The sequence below is a fragment of the Musa acuminata genome, chromosome BXJ2-4 (genome assembly GCF_036884655.1).
Source record: "Musa acuminata AAA Group cultivar baxijiao chromosome BXJ2-4, Cavendish_Baxijiao_AAA, whole genome shotgun sequence".
NCBI classification, from domain to species: Eukaryota; Viridiplantae; Streptophyta; class Magnoliopsida; order Zingiberales; family Musaceae; genus Musa; species Musa acuminata.
This window is the reverse complement of record NC_088341.1, coordinates 9,117,375-9,128,076: the sequence shown is the minus strand read 5'-3', so window position 1 is coordinate 9,128,076 and position 10,702 is coordinate 9,117,375. Positions and strand designations below refer to the sequence as shown.

The following is a 10,702-nucleotide window of genomic DNA, read 5'->3' as shown; positions in this document are numbered from 1 at the left end:
ATAATCCTCAAACGATACAGGGGAATTTAATCATTTGGACATATCTGTCCTCAATTACCATGTACATATAGTCCCTCAACCATCTAATATCCCAGAGACCATATATCGGGTATGGTGCTATTAAGCCCATATGGTTTCTCTTCGAGTCTTGCTCTAATCGGATTCTCTCAAAGAACTCTTTCTCTCTCAATCCAAATGACATTGGCAAAGGATTTGTCAGAGCAAGAACATACGAGATATTCCTCTCATGATACCGAGAGTGGATGATCCTCTATCGACACACTCAATAGCCCTCGTAAGGTTGGCTACCACTCCTAATAACTAACTGTACTAGATTTGGAACTTCCAAACCTATAAGTTCGATATCAAATAGTGGAGTACTTATATAGGACATCCTTGGTGTCTCAAGTCTAAGGACCAGATGTATTATTGGGACTACGGAATCACTGTCTGACAATAAGGCATCATCAACCATCCAGAATTCCGTGAGCGGATTAATCAGTGAACTCATTCTCCAATGAGCACTTGCATTGTATCCTTAGTGTCCCCACACAAGTAGCTATGAGACCAATTACCTCCATCATATGGACGAGTATACAATACACAATTATATTCGATTATCTCGATGTCCCTCTCGAGTAACCTATAACCAGGATTATTTAGGGTTTATATTTAAAGGTGAATCGGTCTCATTATCATGATCTCATCACGATCTAATTCTCATTACATAAATCAACGAACATCACAATATATATGCATATATGCAATAAGTAATATAAAGTGATAAAAATGCTAATATATAATAAACAAAAAAGAATATATATCATGTGACACATGTCATCACTCATGTGATTGGCTTGTAGGGCACCTATGACTAGTATCTACTGCTAGTCATAGGTGCCAAGTAAACCAATCACATGAGTGATGGCATATGTGACTTGATACAGAATCTTTTTGCTTATTATATTTTGACATATATCACTTTATAACTATTGCATATATGCATATATATATTGTGATGTCCTTGGATTCGTGCAATGAGAATCGGATCGTGATGAGATCATGAAAATGAGATTGATTCACCTTTAAACACATCCTAAATAATCCCGATCATAGGTTACTGGAGAGGGACATCGTGATAACCGGGCAGACTGGTGTGCTGTATACCCGTCTATATGATGGATGTAGCGGGTCTCATAGCTGCTCGTGTAGGGACACTAGAGATACAGTACAGGTGCTCATTGGAGAATGAGTTCACTGATTGATCCGCTTACGAAATGTTGGATGGTTGATGATGCCTTATTGTAAGACATCGATTCCGTAGTCTTAGTGGTATATCTGGTCCTTAGACTTGAGACACCAAGGATGTCCTGTATGAGTGCTCCATTCTTTGATACCAGACTTATAGGTTTGGCTATCCCAGATCTAGTACAACTGGTCATTGGGAGTGGTAGTCGACCTTACGAGGGCTATTGAGTGTCGATAGAGGATCATCCACTCTCGGCGTCATAAGAGGAATATCCCATGTGTTCTTACTTAGACAAATCCCTGGCCAGGGTCATTCAGGTTGAGAGAAAGAGTTCTCCGGGAGAATCTAATTAGAGCAAAACTCGAGTAGAAACCATATGGATCTGATAGCACCATGCTTGATATACAGTTTCCGGGATATTAGATGGATGAGGGACTATAGGTACATGGTAACTGAGGACAGACATGTCCAATGGATTGAATTCCCCTATATTGTTTGGGGACTACGGCGTAGTGGCCTGGTACGTTCGTAGTCGATGAGTCAAGTGAATTATTACAAAGATAATAATTCACTGAGTTAGAAGGAGTTCTGACAGGTATGACTCACGGCCAGCTCGATATTGGGCCTAGAGGGTCACACACATATGGTAGGCATTGCGATGAGTAGATGTTCGGATATAAGATATCCGACAGAGCCCTTGTCTTATTAGATATCCAATAAGCCCCTGAATTATTAGATCCCATGAATGAGATCCAATAAGAGCCCATGAGAGATTATTGGATAGAGATCCACTAATCTAAAAGGCTTGGGTTATTGGATGCAGATCCAATACCCACTAGGCGAGGATCCATTAGGGTTTGACATGAGACCTCTATAAATAGGAGGGATTCAAAACCTCATAGGCTAGAGCCTTTGCTTACCTCTCCTATTCTCCTTCCCCTCTCTACCTCAGAGCAGGCCTGGAGTTTTGAGGAGCGTCGTCGCAGTCCTGTTGTGTGGATCACCGCTAGAGAGGAGGATGCTTGACCTCCTTCACCCTCTCATAAGAATCTGCAAGGAAATAGGGATATACGATCTCCCTAGGTAACACAATCTATTATATACGTAGTTTTTCAGTTTCGCGGATTTTGTGCACCAATCTTCGCACGATGACGAACATCTCTTTGGGAATCGGGGATTTTGTTTTCTTGTTCTTCCGCTGCGCATGTGATGTCGCCCCCAAAGATTTTCCCAACATCTACTTCGCCATAGCATTTGATTTTCTAGCATGATATATGATCTTCTAATATGATGCTCAAACCTTTAGCATAAAGTCTAATTTTCGGTATAACAATCTTCTAGCGTAATGCTCGACTCTCTAACTTGACATTTGCCCCTCGGTGGTTCTAGTCCATAGTTAAAATATTTTCTATATCATTTAGTATAATATTAGTTCATCAAATTTATCAATTGACCTCATTATCAAAATTTGAGACTCAATAATGATAATGTCAAAGTGTGCCAACTTGATATACCCTATAGGGATTGTCGGACACAAAAGACTCACATAGAAAATATCAAACACAAGAGACATGTGAGAGTACTAAGACATTCTAACATAAATCGCCCACGTAGTCTCTCAAATGTAGTAGACGTGTGATGGTGTCGAAATTATGCCTGTTAGTCATAGGTGCCCTGCAAGCTAATCATGTGAGTGATGACACGTGTGACATAACACACACTTTTTTTGCTTATTATATATTTTTATTTTATTACTTTATATTGCTTATTGTATGAATATATTATGATGCCTATAGATCTATGCAATAAGAATTAGATCATGATTAAATCACGATAATGAGACCGATTCGCCTTTAAACACAGACCCTAAATAATTTCGATCATAGCTGCTTGTATGGGGACACTAGGGATATAGTGCAGGTGCTCATTAGAGAATGAGTTCACTAATTGATCCGCTCACAAAATGTTGGATGGTTGATGATGCCTTATTGTCATATAATGATTCTGTAGTCCTAATGGTGTATTTGGTCCTTGGACTTGAGATAGCAAGGATTCCCTATATGAGTGTTTCACTCTTTGATACCAGACTTATAGGTCTGGAGGTTTCAGATCTAGCACAACTGATCATCGGGAGTAGTAGCCAACCTTACGAGGGCTATTGAGTGTCAATAGAGAATCATCCGCTCTCGATGTCATGAGAGAAATATCCCATGTATTCTTGCTCAGATAAATCTCTAGCTAGGGTCATTTGGATTAAGAGAGAAAGAGTTCTCCGGGAGAATCTGATTAGAGCGAGACTCAAGTAGAAACTTATAGGCCTGATAGTACCATGCATGATATACAGTCTCAGGGGTATTAGATGGATAAGGGCCTAGTACGTCCGTAGTCGATGAGTCAAGTAAATTATTATAGAGATAATAATTCACCGAGCCAGAAGGAGTTCTGACATGTATGATTCACGACCAGCTCGATATTGGGTCTAGAGGGTCACACACATATGAGAGGCATTACAACGAGTAGAGGTTCATATATAAGATATCCGTCGGAGCCCCTATCTTATTGGATATCCAATAAGCCCTTGAATTATTGGATCATATGGATGAGATCCAATAAGAGCCAATGAGAGATTATTGGATAGAGATCCATTAATCTAAAAGACTTTGGTAGTTGGATGGAGATCCAATACCCAATAGGACATGATCCATTATGGTTAAATTGATAGGGGGCCTCTATAAATAGAAGGGAACTAAAGGTTCATAGGCTAGAGCTTCTTTTGGTTGTCATCTATTATTCTCCTTTCCCTTTCTCCTCCTTAGATAGCAGGCCTGAAGATTTGAGGAGTGTCATCGCAGCCCTATTGTGTGGATCACTGCTAGAGAGGAGGATGCTTGACCTCCTTCATCAACTTCTATAGATCTACAGGGATTTAGGGATATACAGTCTCCCTAGATAAAACATAATATTTCATATATGTAATTTTTTATTTTATAAATTTTGTGTACCAATTTTCGCATGACGATGAACACAATTTATGAGAAATTTGAGGAGTTTTATTTTATGTTCTTCCGCTGCGCTTATGATGTTGCCCCTAAATTTTTCAAAAATTACAACTTTAACCTTTTGGATATAGGGTGTCGAATGCAAGATATGCACAAGGGCACTAAACCATGTCATGAATCACCCATAAAGGAGTGTCAGACATAGGACACACTCAAGGGCATCAAAGTAAGCCTACTTGAACTAACCACATAGATGATTTCAAACATTATAAATGCTTTAGAATGTTGGAGGTACAAGCCCTCGTTCTAATACCAAATTGTTATTTTTAGAATTAGTCATCAAGACACATCAGAGTTAAGCCAACCTAGCCTACTTCTTGAATGTCATCAGAAACATGTGTTCAGGGAGGCATATATTTGTTCAAGACTATTCCCTCACATAATAAGTATCACCTATAAACCTAACATCGGAAATGTGCCCGCATGGTCACTTTGAGGTTGTATATGAGTGTTAAGAATAAAGTTTCTACTCTTAAATTATATATAGAGGCTACAATTTATATGGATTTGGAAACATATTTGAAATGTGAATTAGTGTTTGGCAAATTTTTTTCAAGCTTGGATGCTACATTGAAAATTGCTCAGATGCTAATACTACCATTTTCAGCATTTAAGTGATGTTAATATAAATTTTAAAAAATTTAAAGTGCCATATGACTTTATATAAAATTTTAAAATTATCAAAATGATTTAGTAATAAACTAACATGATTTATATTTTCTATAAGGTAAAATTTTAATTATTTTTTAAAAATTTATTTATATGAATATTTTTTATTTATTATATATTTGGTCCATATTTTTTTAAGATTACATGCATTTATTTATTTTTATTTATTTACTTATTAATTTAAATAAAAATATGTATTCATTTATGAATGCATTATATCATATCATAAAATATTTAATAGACTTTTGAAAGACAATTTTACCAAACAACACTTACGCCAAAACATATCTAAAATTTAAGATGTTCTACAACTGCATATTCATTCAAATTCCTTTCTTCAATTATATATTTAAAAAATAAATATATTTTCAAACATAGTCATAAAATGGTAAGAAAATATTCTCTGAATATTAAGTATTCTAGAGAATATTCTTCTCTTTAGTTCATGTTGACTAAGCTGACTAATTAAGTTTTGATTATCAAATATTGATTACCAAATATGAACTAATCAAAACAAACGTTGTACCAAATAGACTAAGAAAATAATCCTTAAAGTACATATTAAATTAAACAATATTTATATTATAAAGATAACATGTTTGAAGCAACTAGTAGGTACTCACAAAACATAGATTAAACCTATATGGATGTCTATAACTCTGGTTTTGGTGGGGGTTTTATGTGACAACTTGTATACCTAAGTCAATATACCATTCACTCCACACTTTGGCTATTGCCAATACAAGATTATATGGATAGATTATAGTTTATCCAATCTTTGACATTGAGACTTGCTCTCTTAATCACTGATATGGGTGTATATTTGTTGAGGACACCTCCTTACCTTAGCCTAACATAGTTCATCTATCATACTAATACTATGGTAATTTATGATGAGATAAAACATGACATCTAATTCCTTTTCGTTTCATCTTTTTATAAAAAAAATATGATGTGTTTGGGAGACACCTGATCTTAATATTTCAAAAGGTGTCTCTATACATCATAATCCTTAAAATACCTCATAATAATATAATTGGAGCAAGCATGTTCATACGGATCGGTCCATAAGATCAACCATTTATTGCTATGCTACGAATCCATCAAATCCCTAATATTTAAGATTTACAATGTCAATTATAATATTTTTGAATAGGCTCACAATAATCAAGATAAATAGACTCAAAATCTAATAAAAAGACTAGTTTATACATAAAAATAGGGTTTCAAATAAGTATTTTTATTGGATTAAGAATAAGAATAATCAAATAGAGAGAATTTTGAATAGGCTTGGAGTGTTTTCTTGCATCATGTTGCAGCATTCCTAAACATGGCACTGTGGCTCATTACTTGCATTGCAAATTAAACCTGATGGTTTGTGCTATTGCACTTATAAATATTTTCGAAAGCTAAAATTTTATGTAATTTCCAAGAATTTAACAAAAATAAAAGAATTATCACGAGATACTTAGATGTGAATGTACCAAATAATAACATATTGATTATGAATGGGATATTGGGAAACAATATATGGTCATTATACACTCGAATCAGCATAATAGAATGGTAATAAATTTTGTATTTATATTTGTAAAGTCATAGATAGATATAGATTTGAATGCAATGTACAATGTACAAAGTAAGGGGATATGGCCATACTGAAGGGGAATATAGATATACACATATTACATGAATTGCATATTTTGATAACAAATGGTTATCGATAGTTTTCTATGAAAAAATCTCTTATTTTTATTTTTTTTTGTGTAGTGTCCCTTATTTAATTAGAACATTAGAACATTATAATGAATGAACCCCATGTAGCTTCATCTAAAAATACTGTAACTGTTTCAATGAATTAGAACATTATAATTGTATTCAAAAATATTATAATTAGTCTAATTTAATATTAGACCGATTTGACTAATTAGTCTGATGTGATTATTTTTTGATATGAGGATTTTTTAATCATTTGAAAAAGATAGGCTGAGTTTGAGCATTATGAAAATAGTGGATGCTATTATGGAAAATAGGACTTTTTTTTCGAAAATTGCCTAATTTTTATATAAATATTTAATACTATTTTTTTTACATCTTTATCCGTGCAAAGTCACAAAACAATAATTTCCCTCTTATTAAGTTTCTCTACAAATAACTTGTCGTTAACATCAACTTAAAGTAAATTACTATTAATCATAATTATCAACAATTAATTCAAAATTCAAAACATAAAAAGGACAGCATGCCTTTAACATTTTACCATTTTAATAGTCTTCAGAGGGACTAATATCCATCAAAGTTTTAATATCCTTTCAATCAAACAATAGCCAAGTCATGTAATTATATATATATATATATATATATATATATATATATATATATATATATATATATATATATATATATATATATATATATATATATATATATATATATATATATATATATATATATATATATATATATATATATATATAGAGAGAGAGAGAGAGAGAGAGAGAGAGAGAGAGAGAGAAAAGATGAAAAATATGAACATGTAGGGGCTAAAAATGCAATTGAGCCAATAATAACTATGTAATATCCAACTATTCATATAAGGAAATAGTTGAAGTTAAGCGAGACAAAACGAAGAAAAAGTACATTAGATATTTTATTTAATCATAATTATGTAAATACTTTAGCAGTTTATCGTAAGTTTCTTGGTCTAAATTGTGCGATGTTTGAATCAAATCCCATCTCGAATAACTTATTCTTTAAATGATGAAAATTATATATAATGCATAATGAGTATCATAGTGTATACCGCAAGAACAATGTTTTGAAGATGTAATACACGATTGCTCTTACAAGAATGATCTTAGCGACGATTCATGATGGAGAACTATGACAACCAGAAGCAGAGAGAAACAAATGAGTGAGTCACAGTAGAAAGAGAGTGGCATCAAAGATGCAGTGTGAGGTCTATCTCCTCGTCACCGGCGTTCTTGGCATCCGGAGCCCCCACACGGTCTTGCTTGAATGCCAGGCTTAAGTTTGTGGAAGATGATGGCCCTTCGATTCTTATGGAAGTTGATGGCCCGTCCGTTCTTGTGGATGTTGATGGCCCATCCATTCTTGTGGGTGCCGATGGCCTTTCCATTCTCGCTTGTGCCATCTCAGGCCTCGTCGCCCTAAGAACACCGCCGTATCTAGGGTGGTAGCTCCTCTGCCACTGCGCGATCCTCCACTGCTCCTCCTCTCTCGACAGATGATCACCGTAGGGAGAAGCCAGAAAAGACTGCCTTGAGGTGTACCTCGGATCCATCCTCATGGTCGCGTCGCCGTAGTTGTGGAAGCTGTAGGGATGATGCTGATGATGATGATGATGATGAAGATGAGGTTGGTAGCCGGCGGAAGGCCTCGGCATGGAGCGGTACGGCGTCGGGTGCAAGGGCGGCACGTACTGCGCTCTGGCCGCGTGCATGTACGAGTGATGGGGTTGCATATATGGGGTGGACGGCAGCATGGGCACCGCTGGTACCTGCATGCCGTAGAACTCCGCCTCGTGCTCCGCTCTCTTGGCAGCGTCGCGCTCCCTGCGGTGGCCGTTCTGGTGGCCGCCCAAGGCTTGCGAGCTCGTGAACATCCGGTCACAGTACTGGCACTTGAACGTCCTTTTCTCCTCCTCTTTGGTCTCTGCTTGCTCTACCAATTCGCCCCTCGCCGTCTCTTCCTCGTTCGGCATTTCGATCTGCGACAATCTGAAGCCCTACTGATTAGGTTAATGCATTCACATTGGCTACATGATTCATAGACGAAAGACACCCAAGGTAATAAAACATTTAGGTCACGACAAGTACATCCGAGCACACAACCCCCGAGAGTAAGACATGATTCACGTCGTAAATGCATGCAAATGCAGCATCGCAAGTACATGTGCATCAGATGAATCTCCCCAGAAACATCAGTGAGGAGATTCTGCACCAACTTACCTGAACATCAAACGCTCCATGAACATGTGACCAACATGGATGATTAGATCAAAGACTGAAAGAGAAAGAGACCAAGGAAAAGTAGATAACAGAAGACAAGACACACCACTGTGACGATGATGATGATGGAAGCCCAGTGGAGAAGCAGTATCTGGTGGGTGATGAGATATGGTGGCAGTCATCTCCTCTTATACTAGGAGGTGGAGGATTATGGCAAGCTCAAAAGAATGGAAACCCACTGGTTCCGAAGGGGTGTCTGCCGCATGCCAACACAAAAAGCTTACAAAACATGTCTAGATTGCAAGAAGATCCTACAGCGATCGGAGGAAATCTTTAGACACTATGGATTTGTAAATCCGGACACCTATTCTTTCCTTAAACCATACGTTCATCCCCTTTCTACTCCCACTGATAGTTGTCTTAGTAACTCCATGCTTATGTTTCATATGACATAACAGCAAAGTAACTTGCCAATTCTGCAATCCACGCAATTAATATTACTTGTTGGTGCTTCTTGGGATCATGTCTTTAACTCCTTGCAGTGTTCTTGCAATCGCCAGGACTAAATTCAAGTTCATTCACATACAAACTTTGCCATTTGTCCATCAATTTATGTCTTCAGGAATTATACTTACATCTGCAATGAAAATATTGGTCAGGAGACATATGTATATACACAAGTTGCTCATGTTAAAGGACATTTGGCCAAAATATATGTATATGGAAAGTATGTTGGTGCAATTGGGATGGCAAGTAGTGATTGCAAAAAACTATGTCTCTATTTCCTATAAAACATGGGGCGGAAAACTATGGACATGTCGAGGTTTTACGTACCAGTATGGGAACTAATGCAGATAAAAGAAGAAAACCCACACATGGATTTGCATGTGAGCATTGTCAATGATGCGTATCGAGATGGGGGAGGAGGAGAATGCATCTGAAAGATGCATTTGATCTAATTAGTGCAAGTATCTTCTCCAAGTACAATTTGTTCGAGAATTAGAAGGAGATACTCGAGGATAGAAGGAAAAGAGAGGAAGTGTCCATCAGCATCGAGTCTTTTTTTACTTTTATTTTGTTTTATTGGCGCATAATTATCGTATCAAGGAGAATGATGTCTCTTTTATGTACGATTTATGTGCGGAGAATTGTGATATATAATTGATGTTGTAGGGTAAGAGAAGGAAACTCCTATCCCGATAAGACTCGTGTTGTTTTAAAGCAGAGTAGGACTATTTTAGGAAAGCGATGATTAACCTCTTCTAGTGTCACAAGTCGATACGGTAAGATTTTGTCGTCATATTGGAGATCGTACCATATGGACTTGGAAGATAGAGGCTCAACCTTACCAAAACATTATGACATTCTATGCGTCATGTCGTCTAGAGAGAACTTATATGATCTATGAAGACGATGATCTAGCACAAATGTACTAATATGAGGGAGTAGAGATCCTCTTTTATCGAGAGGCTTTCGGTTTTCAAATGTTACAACATTTGAGAAAGGAGTCGAATATAACAGATTGATTCTAGAAAAAGCAATTGAAAATGAATACATAAGAAAGTCAAAATCAAGAAACCAAGAGTGAGTCGATCAGGAAACTCTCGCGTGAATTTTGGTTTCGATTCTGGCACCTAATTTCGTTTGCCTTTACTAGTGTTGACTTCAATGACCCAAATCATTATATTTACCGAGGTCTGTTTTTTTCTTTTGACTTATGCAGTCAGTCCAAGCTTTGACCTGCATGATATAGA

The 10,702-nt window shown here is 36.5% G+C and overlaps 1 protein-coding gene across 1 annotated transcript; it reads right to left on the bottom strand.

The window, feature by feature from the left end:
• Window positions 1–7,918: 7,918 nt before the first annotated feature.
• Window positions 7,919–8,701, bottom strand: LOC135608684 (zinc finger protein 3-like). Its single transcript, XM_065101709.1, has one exon. The coding sequence runs from the start codon at window positions 8,699–8,701 to the stop codon at window positions 7,919–7,921; it is 783 nt and encodes a 260-aa protein (XP_064957781.1).
• Between the last annotated feature and the right edge of the window lie 2,001 nt (window positions 8,702–10,702).